Source organism: Neodiprion pinetum, chromosome 7 (genome assembly GCF_021155775.2).
Source record: "Neodiprion pinetum isolate iyNeoPine1 chromosome 7, iyNeoPine1.2, whole genome shotgun sequence".
In the NCBI taxonomy this organism is placed as follows: domain Eukaryota; kingdom Metazoa; phylum Arthropoda; class Insecta; order Hymenoptera; family Diprionidae; genus Neodiprion; species Neodiprion pinetum.
Window position 1 is genome coordinate 16,612,322 of NC_060238.1, and position 26,105 is coordinate 16,638,426.

A 26,105-nucleotide genomic window follows, 5' to 3' on the forward strand; every position below is an offset into this window, starting at 1 on the left:
CCAGTGGTATCAACGAAGATCGAGTCACATAGAAGCGTACGGCTTATGGGCCGCTTGAAGCAAAACTTTCCGCGACTCGTAAATCCGTAAGATGGCTCTACCGTCGGTCGACAATAGAGAGCACGATCACCCCAACTCGCCGGTCGGAGCCAACACACCGACAGTGTACGCATTAGTCGAGCGCTGTACGTGAGCCACACAAGCAAAGGCGCCACTAGCGACACCTAGCTGTTGGGGTGATAGCTCGTCCGAGCACCCCAACTTTTCTTGCTTCAAATAGCCTGTAGGCCGTACGCTTCTATGTGACTCGATTTTCGTTGCCTGTATGTAGGACCAAGCCCCCTGACACACGCTGCTAAAAGTGGTTCGCAAAATGTCCCTCGATTCTGCCGCCAATTTCCACCACTAGTGGCGCTAGTAGTTACCGAGCTTACGCGCGATCAGCGAGGGCAGCGAGCGTGTCAGAAGTCTACTAGCGCCACGTATTGTCCCCAGTTTTGAGATAACGTAAGAGGAATTGTCTAAATGCGATTTGAGCGCCTCTTACGGAAAAGTGAAATTTTCGCTATAAAATGTAAAAAAAAGGGTGGCAATCGTAACCTATAAGCCTCCGTTTTATAAACATACTCCGTAAATTCGTAAAGTACGCATCTGAAGTAACTAAAAAACAGTAAAAATCGAGTGATTGCTTTTCTAATCTCAACTGACACTAAATCCGAGGAAAAGGTTTGCAAACGGCGAATCGTAAGATCATATGGGGAAGGGAATGAGTGCGCTATACGGGCTTACACGATAATTCGAGTCCAGGTGCCACATGCGCTGAAAAGCCACCACCCGCGAGAATTTAACGCGTCTTAAAAAACAGTTTGTATCCACGCAAAATTAATCGCCAACATACAGTCCGTCCAGATTACTTTCTAATAGCGTTTTCGAGTGAACGCTCTCAGAGCACTCCAGGAGCGAGTTTTGTGTTCGAGTGAAAACCGAGCAGGTTGAGTGTAGCGACCGCATGTTCGAGTGACGGTTGAAATACTAAATTTTGATTGGTCTATGAACAAAAATCTGCTCGGAAAGCAGGGGTCAGAGCGGTTCGAGCAAAACAAGTATGGCAGAGCCAGTTCATGAAGTGCGAATAATCGAGGAGTTATTTTCGTCAGAGAATTCCGATGATGAAGAAGATATTTTATTATTGCGGAATATCGCCAATAGAAGACGAAAAATTCCGCGCATCCAAAATTACATCGCTGACGTTGTTAACCACTATAACGATAAACAAGTACGTACATAACCTCACAATATCTTTATTTATTGAACTATTGAATTCCAAGGAAGTTGGATGCTTGAACTACAATTGTTTTCTTTTTTACAGTTCAAAAGTCATTTCAGAGTGTCGCGAGAAACTTGCAATTATTTAATAGCTTTATTCGAACAGAGCGAACATTATCCCAAAGGACCACCTTTCGGTGGTGTGAGAATAAAAACTGCTGAAGAGTACGTTCTATGTTATTTATGGTGAGTGATAATTAATGATACTTTGTTTTTTGTTTTGCGATGACTTATTAATTTTTTTGACTTAATAGGTTTGCAGGTAACAAATCTGTTTACCGCATTGTAGCTCAACTCTTTGGTTTGAGTTTGTCAACAGCGCACGCAATGATAGAAAGTGTAACGACTTATTTAACAGATGAATTGGGTCCACTGGTTATCAGATATCCTCGTACCTTGCAGGAGAAACAAGACATTTGTGAGGAATTTGAGGAGGTAAGGTAGCGAATATTTGACTAACATGTTAAAACACATCTCCTCTGCATTGGTCTAAAATATTCTGGAAAATTTTTTCCAGATTCTAGGGAATATTTTCACCCAGGTATAATTAGGGGCAGCAACGAGAACGAGTTTCACAATACATATAAATTTCAGATTGCAGGATATCCAGGAGTATGCGGATGCATTGATGGTACGTTTATAAACATCCGTACACCCGCACATAAAATTAAGTCGACCTACGTTAATCGTCACGATACAACGGCATTGACTTTGCAAGGAATATGCGATGCGAAGAAGAAGTTCCTTGATGTGTTTACTGGAATACCAGGAAAAATTCATGACGCGAGAGTATTTACTTTGTCATTTATTCGCCCTACCGTGCTATCAATGGGCCCAGATTTTCATATACTCGGAGATTCTGCTTATCCTATATGTGAAAATCTGATGACACCGATCCGGGATTACGGAAATTTAACAGATGAACAAAGAGAATATAACAGGCGATTCTGTTCAACAAGAGTTTTAATCGAAAATGCTTTCGGGCTTTTAAAGCAAAGATTCAGGCAACTAATAAGAACAGATATGTGGGGTGTTTTAAAGACATCGAAATTTATACTATCATGCTGCGTGATGCATAATTTATGTATCGAAAGAAACGACTTCTTGGATGGAATTGAACATTACATGGCAGAACCTGAGCCTGAAGCAGAGTTTATTATAAACGATGAAGCTCGGCGTTTAGGTGTATTGAAACGCAATTTTCTGTCCAGGCAATTCATGTAAATATAGAAGCACTGCGATTTGTAACGTACATCATTTGTCAATTTATAAGATTTGTAAAAAATAATTACTGTAATGTCTGATATGCTGCATAAAATATTCACCTACCGAAAATGTTGAGGTCTAGATCATTAAAGATGAAAAATTATTAAAATTGATGGTTGAAAAATTATGATGTGGAGTTAATTAACAGAAATAAAAATACATTTTATAAAACCTTGTCGTTGCTTATATTTTTTGACTAAAAAATTAACCTTATCAAACATTATAACGAATGATAAGAAAACATCACAAACAAATATCACAGGATACATTATCACAACATTGACGTGACATGATACCGATAAATAATCTCACTGGTTTGATTATTCTAACCTGAAGTAAGTTTGTCGTGCAACAAAGCTCGGTTCGAATATTTGTCGGGGCCACATCTCTTAATGTTCAAAATCAAAATACCGCAAACAAGTATCACTGCAATTCCTGCAATTTAATTTGAGCTTGGCCCTTTTTTGGATATTTTTTAAAGTGAGAATTGATAATGTATCCAGTGATATTTGTTTGTGATACTTTGGATGAGACTTATTTTAACAGGTTGGGAGTAAATATCACATTTTTTAAGTTTGAACTAATAATATAACAAATAAATTTGAAGGATATAACAAAAAAATATAATATTAATGTGATGATCATACGTAATATTATAATAGCTAATTCGACTGGTTGCACTGGTGCACACAGAGTATATTATCATATTTTTCAAAAGTCTATGGCAGAAAAGGATGAAACTGCACTTGGTGCACGCCAGTGCAACCAGTTAATTTTCTATAAATATCAGTTTTATTCACTTTGCTTCTTCAGACAATATTCCGTGAAGATTTTCATTTTCTCTTGATGCCGACGTTCTTTGTTTTCTTCTTTTTTTTCTTGCAATTCAACATACATAGCGAGCAGAGGATCTTGTTTTTTTTTTTTAGTTCCACCTCTTGCAGCATCTTCTTTTCGTTTTTGTTTCAATACGCGGGTGTTACCCACAGACACAAGAACTTCAGGCTGAACACTGTCGTCTATACTTCTGATGTTGTCCATTTCCTGCTGGTACGGCACAACCTTCGCGTCGTTGCCTGACTGCTTGTTATGAGTAACAGCTAAACCTTTACGATTCCTTACAGTTTTAAATCGTGACTCGCATTGTTGACCATTTACATATTTACTGAAGGTTGTTGAAATGTCAACCGCAATGTGTTCCCACATCTTTTTTTTTGTTTTGAACTTTTTGAATGGTCCAACGTGGTTCAAGTTTTCGGCGTACAGATCGAGCATCATTTTGGTATCATGGTCATCCCACTTCACAGTAGCATTGGAGCTATTGAACGTTGGCAGCAATACATGCGAAACAGTCCGAATAGCAGTCGTGCTGCCAGATGCTTGTATACTAACGTCACGTTCTAGGTTATCCCCGGAAGTATCAACTGTTTTGGACGAGCAATTTTCTTTATCTATAAAAAAACGACTGTCATTCATGTATTTGTCATCGTTATAAGGTAAAAATTTTTTTACAGTTTTCCAAAAACTCACCGTGCAAGTTCTTAGGCAGTTCAATACCCAGGCTTGACAGAAAACTTTTGGGAACATATGAGATGTTTTTTGTACCTATGGGCAAGAATAAATGAGTGTAATGGTCATGAATTGCATTGATAAATTTATCATTTTATAGTATTCTGCAAATTTCATAAAAAGAAATACATTTTTGTACCCTCTTACCATTTATCATAACCTCGCATAACACGCCGGCATCTGTTTCAATACCTGCCTCGTCGTCATCTAACACAATCCTCCTGAACACAAATGGAAGTTTCTTTTTTTTTTGTTCGCTCATGTTGTGTTATTTTTATTGGATATCCACTGTTAATTTTGATGTACAGTATCAATATCAAATTCTTATGAAAAACAGAAAAATATGATGCTTGAGATAACAAAATGGCCGTATGTAAGACATATACGTAATATGTAAGACCGTGGCGAGATCGCTCCGAGATCGCTCGGACAGAATTCCAAGAGTGGGGGAACTGCTCTCAGAGCGTTCTGAGAGGGGATCTGGAGTGTTCACTCGAAAACGCTATAAATGAAATATGATCCTTGAGTGCGCCCAACAACGATACTGGTGTTTCCTTAGAGCATATACTACCGAAGGTAAGCTACCCATGCCGTCAACGGCGTCAACCTCGCAAAAACTGCAGCCGAAGTAATGAGAGAACAAAATATACACTTGAGATACTCCGTTTCTCTCACTCTGCAGATGATTGGCTGAGAGCGATATATCTATCTCCTTCTCTCTCACTTTTCTGTCGATACTAAGCCACCTTCCAGCCTCACGCCTCCAGTAAGTAGTATATGCTCTAAGGCTTATCCACTAAATCCATAAGGAAAAAAGATGACTGCACATGCGCAGTCAAAATTTTGTAAAATGAAATAGCATGCATGGTATGCAGAAGGTTGGGAAAAAAGGATTCAGGAAAACGGTGTGAAAATTTTGGCTAATAAGACATCCGTACCCGCCATTTTATTAGGGAAAAATCTTGGGGAAATCTGGGGATATGTTATTGCCAATGTGGGGGAAAATGTTGGCAGACTTGGGGGAAGCTGATTGAGTTCATTGAGTCATCTGGCAACTCTGAATCTATGACGAAAGTGAAATTTTCCGTACATTCTTTGTAGCTGAAATTAATAACTTCGATAAAAGACTATGATGGCTAATAAAGGATGGAGAGTACGTGCACTGGTTGATTATTTCGTTGGATGATAAAATAACTCAATTCAGTAATTATAGTGTAACCGAGTAAAAATATCTTATAGAGCATTTATATCAATATAGCATCAAATTCAATTGCAGGTCGTGCAGGCTCACATACCTATGATTAAATTTCGTAAGGGTGATATTGAAAGAGGTGAATCATATACACGATGTAATAGCAATACGTATGCTTTTATTTTGAGCAAAAGTAAAATTTCATAATGATATTTTTCGTTAGCTGTGAGAGACGTAATCGCGACTAATCAGTCAACTGGTCCAGCATCGTCGCCACTGAAAACGACAAGCAGGGCGTCGGGGCCCGGAGTTGTGACCAGACCAGTTATTGAAGATTTCCAACTACCGGCGAGATATCAGAGGCGTCCACTGGATATCAAAGAAATCGAATGTATCAACGTGGGTGGATTGAAATTCCGATTCTATTCCATGCTAAGTTTTATTTGTTACGGGGATATCGGGCCTCCATGAGGTATGGTAAATCATGTTTTACAATTATTTTTACTAAGTGATGAAATCTTATTTTGTTTGTGGAATAGCTAAGATAAGTTCGAATGATAAAATACAAGAAATATCTGATTCAGCTGTAGTAGCGTAACATAACCTCACGTTCAGTAAAATCTAGCTCCAAATACTTGAGAGCTTCTGTAAATTTTTTGTGAATTTTGCTTAGCCATCCCTCAAACACAATCGTAAACTCTATCGTTTCCTAAAGTTTGAAGAGATTTCATCAGTTGAAAAAAAAGAATTGTAAAATACGATTTGCCATATTAGATGGGGGTCAGGGATCCTATTAACGAAAGCCTAATTTGCTTTTCGTAGATACGATTTTCAAAAATTTACGTCTAGCTTATGACTTACCTGTATTTGTTGCAAGGAAAATAGAAACTGCCATTTTTTCAAACTCCAATACATAAATCAGCCTGTCAAAATTTGTTACTCTGCTTAAGCGTAATGTGTTGACACAATTTCTACATGCGATTGATGAATAGGGCCTTTGAATTATACTCATGACACCTTTCATTCTTTTATCGAATAAATAATCGTTTTTGATTTGTTTCAGCGTGGTGGACCCGAATAACAATATTCCAGGTGCACCAAAAGCTTTCGAATTCACAACAAATCGTCTCATAGTATATAATCGGAATTTTACAGGTTTCCGTATTTAACAATGTAAATTATTAAACTCATGTACATATATGTAAGGTCGCAATTGCTTGACATTAAAGTAGAAATAAAACTCCTCTTATAGAATTTATGTTTTTTAATTAATGAAATTTTACTTTGCTTGCATTTCGTGAAGTTGTACTCTACGGTCTGAAATGGGTGCTAAATGTTTCAACGTTAATTAAAATGAAGTAAAATCTGATGAATATAGATATAGTACCTGTATGTACTGTTTGTTTACACAACTAGTGCCTGATTCAGTGTCTTTAGTAGCTAAGTTTAGTAGGTCCCTGGGTTTTGCTTGCAATAAATATTTTAATTTAAATTGAAAGTGATGCCTCACTGTGCGGCAATACGTTGCACGCATAAATCCAGTGCAAAAAGCAAGGCTCAATTAGAGATTGAAAAACGAACCAAGATTTCATACCATCGGTAAGTCATCTGTAAAAATTGAAGAAGCGATGGTCCTAGTAGATGTCTTCTATTATGTTTCATTTGTATATACATTTTAGTTTTCTAAAGAAGATCTATGAACGAAAGATATGGATCAATCGAATGGGGTTGACAGAGGCATCTTTACACAAATACCCATATTTATGTTCGTGTCACTTTTCAAGTGATTCATTTGATCGTACTTTAGTATGCAAAATAAGGCTAAAAGATTTCGCTGTTCCATCCGTGAGTTCAATAATTTTATGTATATGTAGTTCTCATATAAGTATTCAAGGATTTTTAGCGTTGGAGGGAATGTAAATTATATTTTTTCTTAATGCTTTAGATATACAATGTTCAAGACGTTTCTAATACTGCTGCGTTTGACAATGATGTGGTTGACAATGTGGTTGTCAATATGGTTGCCAAAGAAAAAACAAAAATTAAGCACTCTAGAAAACTGAAAAACTGAAACTGAAACTAGAAAAGGATACGTTTGAAGAAACAATTGAATGTAAGCACTGCAGAGGAAATGAAACTTTTACAGTACATGAGATTGAAGTATTGACAAGAAAAAAACAGAAAATTACTGACCATAAATTATCATTTTCATTTACGTGCCACCCGATTGTCTAGATGCATATGATTTTTGTCGCATCATGATCTCAGAATTGTGATCTTTTCAGGTCCAAATGATTTAAGTGACAGGAAAGATGCATCTTCACAAACACAGCCACAACCTAGGTCTGTTGATAAAGCTACGTGGGTATCAAAATCGTTCATTGCTAATTCTCCAACAAAGATGCACTTACGTGGTATTATGAAAAATCAGAAGAAATCATATGAGAGACGGATAAAACTTGTAAAACGAGCGACTCAGTGGGAAGACAAACGAATTGCAACATTGCAGAACGTGTTGGCGAGTTTAAAGAAACGTTAATAATTCACCGATGGAGAGCTAGATGTTTTAACAAATCTCGGTAGGTCAACCAAAGATTTATTCAAACGAGCAACGATGAAGTCTATGCATGCTGTAGTACCCAAGAAGTTCTCACCTGAGTTATGATTATTTGCTTTGACACTGCACTATTACTCACCACGCACATACAATTATATTCTTTAAAAATTTGAATCGTGTTTGCCGCACCCTCAAACATTATCAAACTGGTATCAATCAGTAAACGGAGAGTCTGGTTTTAATACTCAATCTTTTATCGCTATCAAGGAACGTGCCAGCACAGTTGATCATTTATTAATGGGATCTCTGGTATTTCATGAAATGGCAATACGCCAGCACATCGAGTACGATGGAACAAACTTTAGTGGGTATGGGGATATGGGTGGTAACATAGCTAATGATACATCAACTGTTGGCAAAGATTGGTGTCATTGTTCGTATGTGTAAACTGTTCTTGGAAAATACCAGTTGGGTTTTTCTTAACTGCCGGCATAAACGCAAAGCAAAAAGTCACTCTTGTCAGTCAGTGCTTAACCATGCTGCAAGAATGTGGTGTAACAGTGATATCGGTAACATTGGATGGAGCTTCTGCCAACATTTCAAGAGCAAAACAACTCTGCTGTAATTTTGATGACCCTAGTGCTCTGCAATCATCGTTTGTGCATCCTATGACATCAGAAAACGTATACGTTATACCAGATCCTTGTCACATGATCAATGCGAAACTCACTGAGATGCAAAACTTATAATTATGAATGGAAATGGCGCATTGGTTTTATGGGATTGATTCAAAAAAATCCATAACATACAGGAAGAAGAAGGCCTTCTCTTATTGTTAGGTAACAAGTTACGATCACTCCACACTGATTTTAAAGAACAGAAAATGAAAGTGAAGTTTGCCACACAAGTACTAAGCAAATCGCTTGCAAACAAGATTGAATTCTGTAGAATGAACTTACAGCTGGATTATTTCGAAAACTGCAGCCACTGCAGAATTTCTCAAAATATTCAATGATCTTTTTGATATATTCAATTTAAAAAATCTTACACATGAAGGCTTGAAAAAGCTAATCCATTCAGAGAATAAAGCTAAAATTATAACAAAGCTTGACAAATGTAGAGATTATATATTAGGTTTAAAGGAAGGTGACGCTGGCCGTAGTATTCTGAATACACAGCACACAATGGGGTTCCTTGGATTTTTGATCTGCGTTCAAAGCTTTAAGGGTATTTTCCACGAACTTTGTGAAACCACAAAAGTACTGACGCACATACCAACCTACCAATTGAGTCAGGACCATGTAGAGTTGTTTTTTTGGCTGTGTTCATTCACATGGCGATCAAAATAATGATCCCACAGTCCGACAATTTGAAGTAATTTTCAAGAAACTCCTCATATATTCTGAAATTCGTGACACAGACTCAGGAAATTGCATACTGCTAGAGAATATATCCATATTACATGTTACATCTGCGTGAAAACCAGAAGATATGATAAATTCTTCTACGTCAACTGCTCGGTTAATTGGTAGTGATGCAATCCTGAATCTGAATGAGATTTCTAGGGTTCTTGATGATCATTCCAATTTACCCAACATACGAACTGTATCAGAATTTTCTGATAGGATCATTGTGTTTATTGCTGGTTTTGTTGTCAAACATCTGAGTAAGACCCTGTTGTGTGAAACGTGTGTCGATGCGCTGTCTGGCAATGAATCAGATCCAAAAAGTGCTCTGATATTATTGAAGAGTCGAGGTGGCTTGCATTATCCATCTCATACTGGACACCACAATTATCGCACAGCAGAATAAGTAATACGCTTTGCTTTAAAAGAAAGTGGTGGAAAATTTATGCTTGAAAATTTTTCGGAGGATTTTTTATTAACTTGCGTTCTGTCAAATTTGACTGAGGCAAGCACACAGATAGAAGAAGAGGATCTTGCTTCGTAAACGGATGCAATACTCTACATGTGATACTTATTCAATTAATCTGAATAGTCTGAAAGTGACAAAACTATTTCATGTGTACTTTTTCTAGTGAACGTGTGAGCTTTTGTCTTTACTCGATTCTCACGTTCGTTGATATTTATGAACTTCTTTTTTAAGGCGCGCAATTCTTTCCGAAAGTCATGATTTTCCTTTTCCAGCAACTTTACCCTCTTCAGGAGATTATCCATCGCAGCTTCAGTCATGCGAGGTTGATCGTGTTCCATGGGTTCTTCGGCAAATGAATGCAATTCAACCGCGAAATCATTTACTCCAGACTGATCGTGCTGCATGATTTCCGAAGAGTTATTCAGGGCCGACGTGTTATGATCGACAGGAACAGCTGTGCTTTTTAAACGATCAGGCGTCACGAAATCATCCTCCGCGAAATGTGATGCACAAACGCCAGACTTGACGAGCGATGTTAACCTCCTTTTTAATAAATCAGAGTTGCCTGTAAAAACATAGAAAAGTAAGCACTGCTGATCTTAATGAAAGTTGTACAGAAACTTCAGAAATAAACAAATCATAATTTACAGATGTACAGAATAAAAGTTAAGGCTTTACACATACGGTGGGGCCTCGATTTCGAACATTTTTTTTTTTATGAAGGAAGGGGAAATCTTTTTTTTTCTTTTCCTACATCGTTTATTAACTATTTAATTCTATTAAAAAAAATTTTGATTCTTATTTTTCATTTTTCAAGATCATTATATTTAGTTTATAGGTTCATTTTCAGATTAGATCAATATTGTAGGCGTAAGGATGTCGACCATCCTCATTGGCCGCCCGACCTTATAAACTAAATATAATGATCTTAAAAGATAAAAAATAAAAATTAAATGTAGAGCTGGTACGTGACCCCTGTCAGGCAGTGTCCTGGTATCTTGAAGCGGAAGCCTCGTAGATGGTTCTCGTAGAGCGTTACAAAATTAGAAAATAGAATAAAATTAGCTTAATAAAGAGAGTTTCACTTAAAGATAACTAGTCGTTCGTTTTGGAGTATTGGTCTCAGACGTGCTTTCGTTATTTTTAGCGATATTCGTACGTAGGGAAGTGCGATGATTAAACCATGTGACGGGGTACGAAATACCACGTCACAATACATACCGCAATGCTGGATCCATTTATCACGACGATGAACGTCAATCGTTGGAAACCGAAAGAGTTTTGTAACATCACGTCGATTTTTGCAGCCTTTATATGAACACACATCACTGACGCGCCCGGGGACCATTTTTTATTTAAAATTAACACTTACAAAACATTTAAAAAATGTATAACTAATACATAAGATAACTTCATGAATTCAATCACAATTGCCTATTAACAATAATTTATTATTAATAATATATATGTTACAAAGATATATTATCACGGTTCGGGTGAAAACAAGATGAAAGGTGTTTTTCGAGACAGATTCACTATTACAATGTTTCTTCTTACAACAGTTACAACTACGTAGTTTTATAAATAATTAAATGACAAGAGCGTGGCGAAGACTGGGGTAGAGATGAAGAAAAAGTGCAGGCTCGCCCCCGAGTCGAGGCCAAGGGTCGCGTCGCGCCATAAATGCCACATGTAGGGAAATTTCCGGCGCGGTCAAACCCTTAGCCCTCGGCTAGCGAGGCGAGGCCTGGACACTCGAAGGTTAGTTGTAAAGAACTATGGAAAAAGATACAAATGGAGAAACGGAAATACTTTTATGGTTCTTCGCCGGCTTGCCGGTGGCGGGTGTCCGCCACATACGGTTAATAAATATACATAATCGAAGACGTAACAAGACGAGACAACAAGCGAGACACGATCAAGAGCAGAGAGACTGATTGACCCGTTCATTTTCCCTGGCTCGAGTTTATTCTTTATTTTTTTATTTCTTTAATACTTTAATTATCGTAAGCTGCCTTGAATACCGCCACTCTACCGGTTCGTGTGAGTATCTGAGCCTAGCCAGCCGTACAACGTTTCTCTAGTTATTTTTCGTATTGTTTCGTATTATTTCTTATTGATTCGTATTATTGTTTGAAATTCGACGCTAAGTCGTCTGGCACCCAACATATTTAATTTTTTTATAGTTTAGTCGTTTAGAGTAATTGGAGAATCGCGACAAAGGGTCAACGGTAAGCCCTCATCCGAGGGTAACAGAAATTAGCGTTACAGTATATAGCGGAAGATATAGATGCTCATTGATATTGACAAATGAATAATTTCTGTAGACTCTTCTGGGTATAAAGAAGTGCATAGAAAACACAATTAATGAAGCAGACTGCGATTGACGTTCATTGTGAAGTTAGAATGCATTTTCTAGAACCCCACGTAAAATATTGAAAATTTTAATGAATCACACGTATGTATGAAAAGGAATCTACAATTTCTCGAACAAATTTCATAAATTTAGACCAACAGGATATGATTTATCTACTGGTTTTACTCCACGTGTTTCAGCTCCAGTAGAATCTTAGTTTATATTGAAAAACTTTGCCACCATACCTACATCAATTTTTGGCACACGGTTTGAGTTTGCCTTTTGGAAATCGTGGGTCTTAATCTCACATTTGTGGAAAATTAATCAGAGAGTTAAGGTTAAACATTTGCGTGTTTAACGCATGCTTTCACTGCGAAAGACGAACGAAGAAGAAAAGGGTTAGAAGAACGACGCGCTTCAGGTGTCACGGCAATACGGTGAGAGAGAATCGCTGTCTCTCTCTCTCTATAAGACAATAGTCGACCATCTAGCTTTGGCGGTGCGTAAGCTAGATTTCTACTCATACAACTTTAACTATTGAATCTATAAAGCAACATAAAAATCGTTACAGTCAAATTGATGTATAAAAGCGGCTATAACTCAACAATATTTATGTGTGTGTGTGTGTTCTCGTATACTTTGACGACAAATTTGTGAGATAACGAATGCTTTGACGACATTTGCATACTTTGACGACAGTCGTCAAACTGATTATATGCTTAACGAATATATCGACGACATTGTCGTTAAAATATGCGGTATTTATGTTTCGTATGCTTTGACGACATTGTTGTCAAAATATGCGGTATTTATTTTTTGCATGCTCCGACGACGCAGGTCTATATTATCTGTGCATCCCCATCTCTAAAAGTTTTTAGTTGCTGATACTGGATAAAATATAGGCATGACTTTTTCTAAATAACGCATAGCTTGACACCATAGCCGTCAATGTATGCGTTTGATGTAAATGACGAATGTATTAAACCCTTTGAGGGAATCATTTATAAAAGAAAACCAATCATCAAAGTCATAGTGGTTCAAGGTGTTTTTGGGGTCGCTGATTGCGAATATGAGGTCAGATTTGCGAAATTCGAGATGGTGGATCCAAAATGGCGGACAAAATTTTAAAAAATCAATCGACTTATGCCAAACTTCATATACGGTTTTTTTTTTGGAGCCGCTGATTACGAATCTGAGGTTACATTTGCCGAATTCGAGATGGCGGATCCAAGATGGCGTACGAAATTTAAAAAAATAAAGCGATCAATGCCAAATTTGACATGCGCGGATTTTTGGGGCCGTTGATTACCAATCTGAGGTTATATTTACGGAATTCAAGATAGTGGATCCAGGATGGCGGACGAAATTTAAAAAAACAATCGATTTATGCCGAATTTGATGATGGGGCATTTTTGGAGTCGCTGATTACGAATATGAGGTTAAATTACCAACATTTAAGATGGTGCATCCAAGATAGTGACTATGATTTTCAAAGTCCTAAATAAAAAATAAAATATGGCGCCTATTCTCCCTCTCAGCGTGACCCAGAACTAACAACGTGGATGTGGATGATTTTTCATTTTTCCACTCAAATCGAAAAAATGCTAAGAAAAGACAAAGTTCTGTACGACAATAGCTCTAGTTATTCCAAGTATTAAAGAGTTAATTTTTGATTACAGTTTTGTCTTCGCCACATAGTGGTGGAATATGGAATCATTCGCCATTTGTCCCGTGTAAAATTATATTATTTACGTACTCAGCGCACCGTAAAACATGGGTATGTCATATTTGATTATTGGGTTATTGGGTTTTGGGGTTATTCAAAACTCAAAACTTGTTTTTGAAAAAACTGTTATGTCAAAAAATTTGCAAAAAATATATATAATTGCTACAAAGCATAGAAAAGATTTGTAAAAATCAGAGCTCTAGCTCTATCCGTTTACCAATAGCCGATTTTTCCGGAAGAAATTGATTTTTTATTAATTGACTGTTTATAAGAATTAAAAAAAAAAAACAAGTCAGGTGGCCTAATTTTTCACATGGGTTACATTATTTCGGAATTTAAGAGTCTAAAAAATGTCTGAGTACAGATTAAAGCCACGAAACATCAAAGATAAAAAAAAAGAAAACGGAAATAAAATAGGTGGTAAGTATATTTCCCACTTCCCCTCAAAGGGCTAACCCCTCCAAGATAATGAGAGTATTCATTTATATGATTTAGTATTCATATAATGACCTTACCAACTCTTGGTACGAATACGGAACATGCACTTTTTGCACACATGTTTCTATATTGCCTGCATATCCGGATGTCTCTACATTTTTCATTTGATGATACTGAATAAGTGTATTTACGACCTTTTGTGGATAACGCATAGTTTGACACCGTGTTCGTCAACGTATGCGTTTAATGCACATATACATACAGCTAATGTGATAGCCTTCCAAGATAATATCATGAATACATAGTATGAATTCAAAACAAGCACTTTTTTGCACACATATATCAATACTGCTTATTTATTCAAATATCTTATAATTTTATAGTTTATAATGTTGGATTATATGCATGTATGAATTTTTGTAATTCACGCATAGTTTGGCACCATGGTCGTCGATGTATGCGTTCGGATCCCTATGAATTTATATCTTGACTTCATATTGACCTACGTGAAGTTTGTAGCAGTCGAATAAGCCCGCCTAAATCACAACAGAATTTGAATGTCATCAACGTAAAGGCTTGACCTCCGTGCTAGGCTCATGAGTTCCATCCTCACCATTTCTCGCTCTCACTCCCTCGACGACAACTGAACCGGTAACACGGCCAAAACATAAAATATATATATATATATATCTCAAAATGGAGTGAGCTTTTCGAAAATCTAATTGTTTATTGAAGATTCACTGAATTATTAAAGTTGAACAATCACCTAAATTACACACCAAAAAAGGCAAATATATGAATAATAATGGAAACTACGAAAAGGCAATAAGGGCAATCGAGTGAATTAACGGACGAAACTGGACAAACACGAGGCTCAATCATACTCGGATCGCTAGTAACAAGTTTACATTATACATACATTTATATTACTTTTACACATACCTATATTATACAAACAATCACGACTTTACCAAATACACGATAGGAAATAAGAGTTCAAACGATTTTATCAGCTGGTTATACGCTCTGTTTTCTTTTTTCGCGTTCTTCTAATAAACATTGACACGGAGATGTGGTGAAGGAGATATACAAAATTATTTATTATTTTAATTTATTTATTTGTATTGTAACGGAAGAAGGGCATTCCGTCACAATTGGCGCCCGAAAAAAATAGAATCCAACTAGTAAATTGTTACGCATATTTGTTTCTGTATTTTTCTATATAAAAAAAAAGAATAACAATAATAACTTTTAACTGGACAGATATACTGTATCTAAATAATAGTAGAATATGCCGAGGTAATTTAAGAGATATTAATGTAATTTGATGTTCACCAGATCGAAATCTTAAGTAACACAGAAAACCAATACATCTGTACGAAAAGTCAGTACATCGAAAGTCGTTCATACAAAATCAAAAATGCGGGATTCAGAAAAGCAGGAGGACACACAAGTTTTTAAACAACAATTGGAGGAGATACAAAAAAAAATACGAGTATTGCCTCTCCACGTGGAAAGTAATTTAACTGGACAACACGCAAGTAATGTGACGACTGACACCAGACCGATACAACTATTGAGTAACACTTTTTCGATGGAAGTCGGTATACCGATTTTTCAAGAAGAAAAAGATGATAACCCATTTGATTTTTTACGTAACTTGAAAGATTATTTTAGACTTAAATTTGTACCAGATGACTTAAAATTATCAGTTGTTGGAACAGCAGCTAAAGAACGTGCGAAAGCATGATTTGAAAATTCACAAAGTACATTTCGAAATTTTAATGCCTTTGAAGAACAATTCAAACAGCAAATTTACTCGGTCGATCAGCAAATAAAACTTAGTAGAAAGTGGAATAATAGTAGATACGGTTATCAAGATGGTTCCTTGCGAACATATTTTCTGAACAAATCTACCGAAGCTAAAATTATTATGAAGCATGCTGGAGAATGAGAAATAAATTCGCTTATTATTAGTCAAATGCAAATGGGTGTTGGAACAAAATTAGCTGTAATCAAAGAATCCGATTCTATATTGCAAGCCTTATCTGATTTAGATTTAATTATAATGAAGAAAAAGAATTAGGGAAAAAAATATTAACCAGGTAATTGTCAACAATCTTATAATGGTCAGCAGATGGACGTTAGGTATAATCGAAAACAAGACAAAAACAGCCGACAGTATTATAATAGAAATAATCAAAACAATGGGTTCAAATTCACAATGTCCAGTATTTACGTTCCACCGCCTGGTTTTCCAACTCAGCAAACAGGCGACAATAATCGTAATCAACAAACATCGCAGCAAATACAAAATTTAACCGACTCGATGATTAATGATCTGTCATCGGGCTCGGATTTCGTGAATTTTGTACCGGATCTAGACATAAATATTTTGCAAGGAGAGAAACGTGCTTCAGAAACTAAATGTAATAAACAAGTTTACAGTCCGTTAATTAGGTGCAAGATATACGAAAAAATGGTTTTTGCATTTGTAGACACAGGTAGTCAGGTGACGCGTGTTTCACAGGATTTATATTTGCAATTTAAAAACAAATTCAATGTGTATGAACTACCATCTAAAAATATAATATAATAATACTATCGAAAAAATAATTAATATAGTAAAACAAATATTTCTCAATCTACGTATACTGGATTTAGATATAGAAACAATTTTTTTAGCTTTGCCTCGTATGAATGTTGATATTATTTTAGGTACGGATTGGCTTATTAAAAACGACGTGGATATCAGTTATAGAAAACAAAAGATTGGTATCAGAGATATATGGCTGGATTCAGCATATGTGTCGTTTGATGGGGTTTTCATGGATAAGTTTGGGTCTTGTGTAAGCGAAGAGCTGCAAACAATGGAAAGTTTACGAAAGATTGATGTAGCATTGATTGAAGTAGAGAATAATTTGAATAACGTGTTAGAAGATAATATTGAAATGATTGAAAGTAACGATGAAAATGAAAGTTCATTGACAAATGATAATAATGATTGTAATATGATGACTGAAAATTCATTGACAAATTGTAACACTGAATATGAAATTATTACTTGTGATAGAAATATTAATAATATCTCGTGTCGTGTAAATAATATTTCTTGTAGTGAAACGGAGTAAAATAAGATTGGAGATTATTCAAAGATTGGATATAAATATGGAAGCTCAATCATCTGTGCGTGAGCTCACGACCACAGATGAAAATCAAAAATCTGCTTTACTCAATGTACTATTTGAACATCGTAAAGTTTTCTCAAAATAAATAGGATGTACGAATTTATATACTTATAAGATTAAATTGAACACGGAAAAGCGTTTATACGTAAATCATATCCGACACCTTTAAATTTTTTAAGTGACGTAGATAATGAAATTCATAATATGTTGAAAAAACGTATTATAGAAAGATCTCAAAGTCCATATGTAAGTCCGCTGAGAATAATAATAAAAATAAATAATAAAATTCGCGTTTGTTTAGACGCAAGACGGTTAAATAAATTTATTGAATTCGATAACCAGTCACCTCCACGGATTGACAAAATGTTGCAGAAGTATGATGGTGTGAAATACATGAGCACTACTGACCTGATAAATGGTTATTTGCAAATTCCTTTCGACAAAAAAATCTAGACCATGTATCTCTTTTTTACACGAAACATCGCTTCGTCACTTTTGTCACATACCTTTTGGATTAAAAAGAGCAAGTAGCTGTTTCATTCGTGTTTTAAACATGGCGTGAGGTGATTATATGAATTGTTTTTCAACTTCATACGTGGATGATTTAATGATAATATCACAAACGTTTGATGATCATTTAAACCATTTGTCGTTGGTCTTCAAAAGGTTAATTTATTATAATTTTCGCTTAAACTTCGAAAAATCTATGTTTTGCCATGAACAGGTAAAATTTCTGGGAATCATAATTAATAAAGAAGGAACCCGTCCGGATCCTGAAAAGATGAATGGCATACTGAATTTGAAAAAAACCAACAAATCGAAAAAATTTACAGAAGTTTTTAGGAATTTGTAATTATTATAGAAAATTTAGTTTCAATCATGCTCAATTAATAAATCCGCTTAGGGAATTACTCAGTGAAAAAAATTATTTGAATTGGACATCCATTCGCCAAAAAGCTCTAGATGATGCTAATCGAAATTTTATAAAATCTGTATTTGTAAATCACTATATGACTGACCAACCTTTTTATATTCAAACTGAGGCCAGTAATTTAGAAATTAGCGGTGTATTGTATCAGTATGATAAAGATAATGGCCAATGGATAATATCCACAGCTAGCCGAGGGTTAAGCAAATGTGAAAGTAACTATACAACAACTGAAATTGAATTATTAGCGCTAGTATATGCCATAATCAAATTCAGGACCTACATTTATGGAATTCATTTTTTCGTGTACACTCATCACGAACCTTTAACTTTTCTTATGTCAAGCTCGTATTATAACTCTCATTTATTAAGATGGAATCTTTTATTACAATAATATTCAGTTACTACCAAACATTGTCCAGGAAAAAATAATGCAGTCGCAGATTTTTTTAGTCTCAATTTTTCCAACTCAAATCAAGATACAAATTCGAATGAACTGATTATTTTAGTAATTACTAGGGATTCGCCCCTGCGCGCTTCGCGCGCCAACCCCACCACGGCCTGCGCGCCTCACTATTTCCTTATACAGTGTCTGTTAGACAGGTGAATTTATTTATGCTGAATTGATGACAGGTCTGCAACTGTTGATCGGTTGTTTCCGATCAACCTGAAATTGCTATTGGCTCCCTATGCAGGTCTGCTCAGATTGTTTTCGTAAACGAATCCACTCACATGTACAAAATCCCCGATGCCATGCATCCCCAATTGCATTTGGCGACTTATTTTGCTATAGTTATTATTTTCCCCATATAGAAGAAATTCATAGCTTTGCTATAAGTAGAATTTCTATGGCTTCAGACAAATTAAAAACTCGTTATGATATTCGAGCCAGGGATATAAAATTTAATCCCGGAGATTCTGTCTGGCTCTTTCAACCTCGAAGACAGAAAGGACGGTGTCCGAAACTACAAAGAAACTGGGAAGGCCCTTACTTAGTGATTAACCGGATCAAGGATTTACAGGATCCAAAAAAACCTATTTCTTCTCTGATATAACTCTCCTCGAGTTCTGTTTCATTACTTCTGCTGACATGTTTGCGAGTATGATATATTTGAAACGATATTCAGTCTCACCTCTGCGTGTCGATCTTGAGTGCCGTATACACAATACGCCAGCGCGCGAAAAAGACAATTCCCGTCGGGAATCATCTTGATAATTCTCGTTTGCATGTTTATTTTTTGCGTGTCAGAAACAGATACCTATAAAGATATTTGTCAAAGACTGTCATAAACAGCCGATGACAGCTGTCATAGGAAGTTTTGTTTGCTAGATGCTTTTTGTTTTGTTTCCGGCATCTCACCCCACCGCCAACTTCATGCGTATACTATTGTTATTATAATATTTTTTATACTATTGTTATTATAATCTTTTTTATACTATTGTTGTTATAATCTTTTTTACCAGTTCATTTGTTCAGAACTTTTTTATTAGACTAGGGGCTTCGCCCCTGCGCGCTTCGCGCGCCAACCCCATCTCGGCGCTACGCGCCTCGGGCACTCGGCGCTGCGCGCCTCACTATTTCCTTCCGCATTGTCTAGTAGACAGGCGAATTCCTTCATGTCGATTTAATGACAGGTCCTGCACTTGCTGTCACCTTCAATTCCTTCTGTGCTTACTTTTCTTTTTTTCATCAATCTAAGCTTCCATTCGTTGGTTGAACATTGGTGTTCCTTCTCTATTGATATCTGTCTATCTCCTTGACTTGCTGAATTATTTTTGCTACCGCTCTGCCCGTTATTCTCCAAAATCACCTTCTTTATATTTTTTTTTTCTCTGTATTTATGTTGCTGTTCACTCCGTAAAACACCTCTTTTTCTTGTGGTCAACATCTATCATGGTCGTCCTCTTGCCTGGTTATATGAATATTTGTTTATTATTATTCTCTGGCTTATTTGGTTCTTCGCACTTAAAATTTTATTTTCCTTTTTCCTTTGTGATACTTCCGACCATCCACCATCTTCATCGCCTTGTCTGCTGGTTGAAACTCCTCCTTTCTGTTCGTTGTTTGAAAAGCCAGTATGATATTTTTTGTTCGCTTCCCTATATTTTCGCTGCTGTTCCCGTCGTCTAATTTTTCGCTCTTCTATGTACATCACATTGGTTGGTCGTCCTCTCGATTTATTTTCCGAATCAATCATCGCAATCGATTCTTCTAATTCTTCGACACCCTTCGTTGAATTATTTTTACTGCCGCTCTGCCGGTTATTCTCCAAAATCACCTTCTTTATATTATTTTTTTCTCTATATTTGCGTTGATGTTCATTCCGCAAAACACCTCTTTCTCTTGTGGTCAACATCGATCCTGGTCGTCCTCTTTCCTGGTTATACGAATATTTGGTGGATATTATTCTATGGCTTATTTGGTTCTTCGCACTTACAATTTTATTTTCCTCTTTTTTTTGTGATACTTCCGACCATCCACCATCTTCATCGCCTTGTCTGCTGCTTGAAACTCCTCCTTTCTCCATTGTCATCGTAAATCCTGGCTGTCCTTTTGACTGTTTGGTGATATATTTAGATTTACTATTATTTGATTGTTACTTTTCATACTTATTACTCACTATCTGAATTTTATTTTGGTTCTGCAAGACATCAAAGTGTCCACTCTCTCCGTCACCGGTGAAGAGTAGCGAGAATTGTGTTCCATTTTGTGATCCGATCCGGTGTGGATGAATTTGTTCTTCGCGATACTCGATTTAACATATCTTAAAAATTTCCGCAGCTGCATATATTGCATTTTTATTCATATGTGATTTGTAATTACCAGGTCACCTAATCACAGCACCGTTTGACTCATTACCTGTAATAAAACCCGCAAATGTAGACCAATTATCCACTATATTTGAAACGATACTCAGTCTCACCTTTGCGTGTCGATCTTGAGTGCTGTATACACAATACGCCAACGCGCGAAAAAGACAATTCCTGTCGGGAATCATCGTTATAATTTTCGTTTGCATGTTCATTTTTTGCGCGTCAGAAACAGATACCTATAAAGATATTTGTCAAAGACTGTCATAAACAGCCGATGACAGCTGTCAAAGGAAGTTTTGTTTGCTAGATGCTTTTTGTTTTGTTTTCGGTATCTCACCCCACCGCCAACTTCATGCGTATACTATTGTTATTATAATCTTTTTTTACTATTGTTATTATAATCTTTTTCTACGTTCATTTGTTTGAAACTTTTTTATTAGATAGAGAGATAGAGAGACTAGTACTATACTAAATGAGGTCAACGCCGAAAATATAAAATTAAACAAAGTTTTTAACATTTTTGCGAAACAACCTTTAAAATCACAACTGAAGAAAATAAAAAGTTTACAAAAAGCAGATTCAGTAATAGAAAAAATTCGTCTAAATTTTCGAAAAGGAGAAAGTTATTCGAATTATAAAGTGCATCATGACATTTTATTTCCAAAAATGGCAAATCGTAATTTTTGGCTAGTTATTACAACCAACGTAGGCAAAGAATTAATAAACACAGTTCATGAACAATTAGCGCATATTGGTATATATAAAACAAGCAAATATTTTGAACCGCTGTATTCTTGGAAAGGGATGTGCAAGGACATAAAAAAAGTAATTCACAATTGTGACACATGTCAACGTGTAAAATATAATAATGTTTTTATGGAAGGTGAATATCAGCCAATTATTCCCTGCAAACCATTAGAACTTGGGACTAGATTTTTATGGACCTCTTCCAATTTCAACTGCAGGCGTACAATATATTTTAGTGGTACTGGATGTATTTTCGAAACACGTCTCCCTCTATCCAATTAAAAATGCAACGACTAGGGAAGTGTTAGAAGGTTTTGGGTGGTTCCAAGAGAATAAATATGATTTCTGTTTCTTCTATAACTTTTTTATTTTTGTCTAAGATAGCACTCCACCGCTGCCGTCTCCAGCGAGCATCCAAAAACAAGCTACTCACTCGTTCGCGCCTTAGCGCACATCTAGGACTACAGTATATTTCATTACTAGGTGCACCATCTATACTTCATGACAGTAACATCAATGAAGTTTGAAAGCTCGCGCTTTAAAACAATAAGTCTAATAAAATTAATCAAAGATAACTTCCCGAGATTCGGTAAACCAGCGGCAATTTTATCGGATAATGGTTCACAATTCACAGCCAAAGCCTGGAAAGAAACATTGGAAAAAATAAGGTATCAAAATTATTGATGAATTGAAAACATCCATTTGAGTAATCGTCAGAACTCTCATCAGAACTTCAAGAATGCTCAAAATTAATTTTCGTTGTAAGCAATGCGCGTGGATATTTTGTCCAATATCTCGCTAACCAAACAAAATAAAAAAATTTCAATTAGCAGAAACTCTAGAACCCTTTTAAATCTTCTTAGAATTTGAAAAAAAATTTCAATTCCCAAATAATGGGCTGTTGGTATTTTTTTTATTTTGCATTCTCTTTGTGGTAAACAACCAGAACTATTTTTCATATGAGCATAGGACTGTGTGGCGTTCATTCTGCCACCAGCGAGGCGGCAATTTTCTTAGAATATTTTCTTCTTTTCTATTTCTGTCGTTTACTACTTATTACTTTCAAGTGTCCAGGCCCCGCCTCGCTAGCTGAGAGTCAAGGGTTCGATAGCGCCCAGAATTTCCCTACATGTGGCTTTTGTGGCGCGATGCGACCCTTAGCCTCGACTCGGGCGCGAGCCTGCACTTTTTCGCATACGCATACACTGTTCAGCACTATTCTTTTCTCCTTACTTTCGTATCCGATCACACAAACTCTGTAACCGTTTACTTTTTTTTTTTATTAATTTTATTTTGAGTCGCTTCAACAACGAGATTATTAGCGACTGTTTAAAAATACATAATTATGCGCGTATGTGCAACTTCTTAGAGTGGTTACATATGTGTTTATATTTCACTGTAGAGTCCTATACTTTTGCAGTATTCAATTGTCTTCCGGCAGGATTCGGTGGTTTCAAGGCATTCCTTGAATGTCTTTGGTAGGTTGGCCTTTTTGCGACACTCTTGCAACTTGGAGCACTCTATAATCATGTGTTCGACCGTAAGTTCGACGTGGCATACTGAGCATGCCGGCGCTGGGGTACGTTACGTTTGATGAGGTGTATGTGCGTGGCATTTGAGTGACCTATTTTCAGACGTGTTATCACGGTTTGGTCTTTCCGTTTGAAGTTGTCTGGCGTTTTTTCCCAAATGTCGTTCCGAGTATCGTGCAGCTTGGTGAGTCGGCTGGTAGTCCAAATGTCGTTCCACTTTTCTTTGACTTTTTTCCCTATAAGCTTTTTGAGTTCGTATCCCGTGATCGGTGTGTTGAGTACCATATCGTTCGGTTTCGTGGTGGCCGCTTTCGCGGCGATGTCCGCTGGTTCATTGCCGGTGATTCCTTGATGGGAGGGAATCCAGATAAGGGCAATGGATAGTCCAGCTTCTCGCAATTGCTTTTGTTTCATTTGTTTTTCTTGGATTGTCTTGTTTTTCGAACTTACATTTTTTATCGCTTCGAGAGCAGCTCTTGAGTCTGTGAAAATTCCCACCGGTGTTGATTTTGTTTGTACAATTAAGTTGACCGCTTGCAAGATTGCGTATGCCTCGCACGAGAAAATGGAGCAAGTGTTTGGAAGTCGGAACGCAATAGAACTGTCCTCCACTATAACAGCGCATCCAAACTTTCCATCCGTTTTAGACCCGTCCGTAAATATCTTACTATAGTTTGCATAGGTTGTTTTTATCATGTTGTTGTATAGTTTTTGGTAGTCAGTTGCGGACGTGTTGGCTTTTTTTGAAGTAGCTTCAGCTATTTCGAGGTCAATTTTTATATTCAGCGGGCTCTATGGTGGGAGGGTGGACTGCGTCCGCTCCTGGACCAGCGGGATCTGAAAGTCAAGATCTAGGATTCCTTGTTTTTGTCGAAGCCGGTATGGACGACTTAGCCTTTGATTATCGTCAAATAGTTTTTCTACGGTGTGATTCACAGTATTTGTTGTGATTCAAGGTACTCTGAAGAGCATCGTGTATCGGGGCGTATCTCAGCATCAGTTCGGTTCTTCTCATTTCTAGCCGAGGCTCTCCAGTTTCTGCTAGTACGCTAGAGTTGGGGCTGGAGCGAAATGCTCCAATCGAGAGACGTATGGCTGTTGTTTGAATGGGCTTTAGAATTTTGAGGTTGCGTTCTGAGGCTGATCCGTAGATTGTTGACCCGTAATCTAATTAACTTCGTACTATTGCCTTATAGACTTTCAGGAGGGTGCTTCTGTCTGAGCCCCAATTTTAAGAGGCTAGGGATTTCGTCAGGTTAAGGGAGACTTTGCCCTTGAAATTTTCAAAAAATCAATTTTTTTTTTATTACGGATTCGTAATCTACATGTAAGTAGAAATAAATCTGTCGAAGCGTTTCCCGGATTTCGAACGTTTACGATATTTTAAACGCGTTTGAAGTCGACACGGTCAGCGCGTTCTGACCGTCTCAGCAGAGGCAGGTGACCAACGCAGCAAAAAAAGCCCGGTTTGAGCAGCGGGAGATGTTAGCGTCTCAACACGAGCAGCTGGAAGAAGAGGAGGGATGCCTCTATGGACCAGGCATTGCCGATTAGCGGTAATTATAAACACATTTGTGTAAACACATTACAAAACTTTAAACGCGTTTTTCTCGAAAACACGTTTTTAAAATTGGCTGCCATTCTCCTGACCGCTGTAATTAACATATCGACCTGAAATTTGGAGAGCACACTCAGAAAATATCTCTTCACGAAATGACGGATCGTTTTTTCGATAGATACATTTTTGCATTTATTATTTATCTTTTTATGCGAAAAATAACGCGAAAATTCGATTTTTTGCTTTTAATTGCCGCCATTTTCCGAAATTTGTACTAAACGAAAAACCCATCCGTCATTCCATGACCAGAGGGTCACACATTGATAATATGCTTGGAATTTGGGTTTCAGATCAACAAAGAGGGGGCAGTGATGGCAGCCGTTTACTTGTTGCCTAGTTTTCGCGGAGCTGCAACGGCCGCCATTTTGGTTTTTTTTTCAAAAAAAAAATTTTTGTTACGTTCTGTATATCATGAATAAAAGCAAGAAAAAACTGCACTCAAAAAGCTTTACTCGTTTCCTTTAAAAAAAATAAAATGTAAACACCTGACACATGGCACTCCAAGGGCAAAGTCTCCCTTAATTTTTTTTAGCCATCGGGCTTTACGGTTCTTAATGTGTGTTACCCAGGTTAGGGTGTCGTTGTAGATGATTCCGAGAATTTTCATTGAGGAGCATCGTTGTAAGCGAGAGTTGTTTAGTGTAAGTATCGGTGTTAGGTTGCGTTCGGTTGGAGATCTCGAAAATAAGGTAAATACGGTTTTGTTTTCAGAGAATTTGAAACCCGATTTATTTGCCCACGTAGAGAGGTTGTCTAGTGACTCTTGTAGCAGCCCTTGGGTGGTTTTGATATCTTGACCAGAGCAATACACTGTCAGGTCATCGGCAAATATGAGACATTTTGTTGGTGGTTTTATATTGTTAACAATGTCGTTGATAGCTATGAGAAAAAGCGTGACGCTGATCACAGAACCTTGAGGGACCCCGTTTTCAATTTCTATTGTCTTAGATAGCTGGTTGTCAAATCTTACCGT

At 36.8% G+C, this 26,105-nt stretch overlaps 3 protein-coding genes and 1 long non-coding RNA gene across 6 annotated transcripts; 2 read left to right on the forward strand and 2 right to left on the reverse strand.

Annotated features, from left to right (window-relative positions):
* The first annotated feature begins 913 nt into the window (after positions 1 to 913).
* On the forward strand, positions 914 to 2,665 carry LOC124223996 (putative nuclease HARBI1). 2 transcript variants are annotated; one of them, XM_069137847.1, is made up of 4 exons: positions 914 to 1,276; positions 1,370 to 1,491; positions 1,581 to 1,761; positions 1,921 to 2,665. In XM_069137847.1, the coding sequence occupies exons 1-4, from the start codon at positions 1,106 to 1,108 to the stop codon at positions 2,548 to 2,550; spliced, it is 1,104 nt and encodes a 367-aa protein (XP_068993948.1). In that variant the 5' UTR covers positions 914 to 1,105; the 3' UTR covers positions 2,551 to 2,665. The 2 variants fall into 2 exon arrangements, with proteins under 2 accessions (XP_068993948.1, XP_046492437.1); XM_046636481.2 differs by having other exon boundaries at positions 916 to 1,276; positions 1,370 to 1,512.
* On the reverse strand, positions 2,180 to 4,666 carry LOC124224000 (uncharacterized). Its single transcript, XM_046636484.2, has 3 exons — positions 4,309 to 4,666; positions 4,123 to 4,197; positions 2,180 to 4,043 (listed from the first exon to the last, which is right to left on the reverse strand). Exons 1-3 carry the CDS (start codon positions 4,421 to 4,423, stop codon positions 3,385 to 3,387), a joined length of 849 nt encoding a protein of 282 aa, XP_046492440.1. The 5' UTR covers positions 4,424 to 4,666; the 3' UTR covers positions 2,180 to 3,384.
* Positions 4,667 to 5,166: 500 nt separating this feature from the next.
* Positions 5,167 to 6,607, forward strand: LOC124224008 (alpha-ketoglutarate dehydrogenase component 4). Of its 2 annotated transcripts, none has more exons than XM_046636498.2 (4): positions 5,167 to 5,314; positions 5,438 to 5,492; positions 5,577 to 5,825; positions 6,417 to 6,607. In XM_046636498.2, exons 1-3 carry the CDS (start codon positions 5,291 to 5,293, stop codon positions 5,822 to 5,824), a joined length of 327 nt encoding a protein of 108 aa, XP_046492454.1. In that variant the 5' UTR covers positions 5,167 to 5,290; the 3' UTR covers position 5,825; positions 6,417 to 6,607. The 2 variants fall into 2 exon arrangements, with proteins under 2 accessions (XP_046492454.1, XP_046492455.1); XM_046636499.2 differs by having other exon boundaries at positions 5,168 to 5,314; positions 5,577 to 5,752.
* Positions 6,608 to 10,061: 3,454 nt separating this feature from the next.
* Positions 10,062 to 12,456, reverse strand: LOC138191255 (uncharacterized). Its single transcript, XR_011177637.1, has 2 exons — positions 12,387 to 12,456; positions 10,062 to 10,350 (listed from the first exon to the last, which is right to left on the reverse strand). It is a non-coding gene; the product is annotated as an uncharacterized lncRNA (long non-coding RNA).
* Positions 12,457 to 26,105: the final 13,649 nt, after the last annotated feature.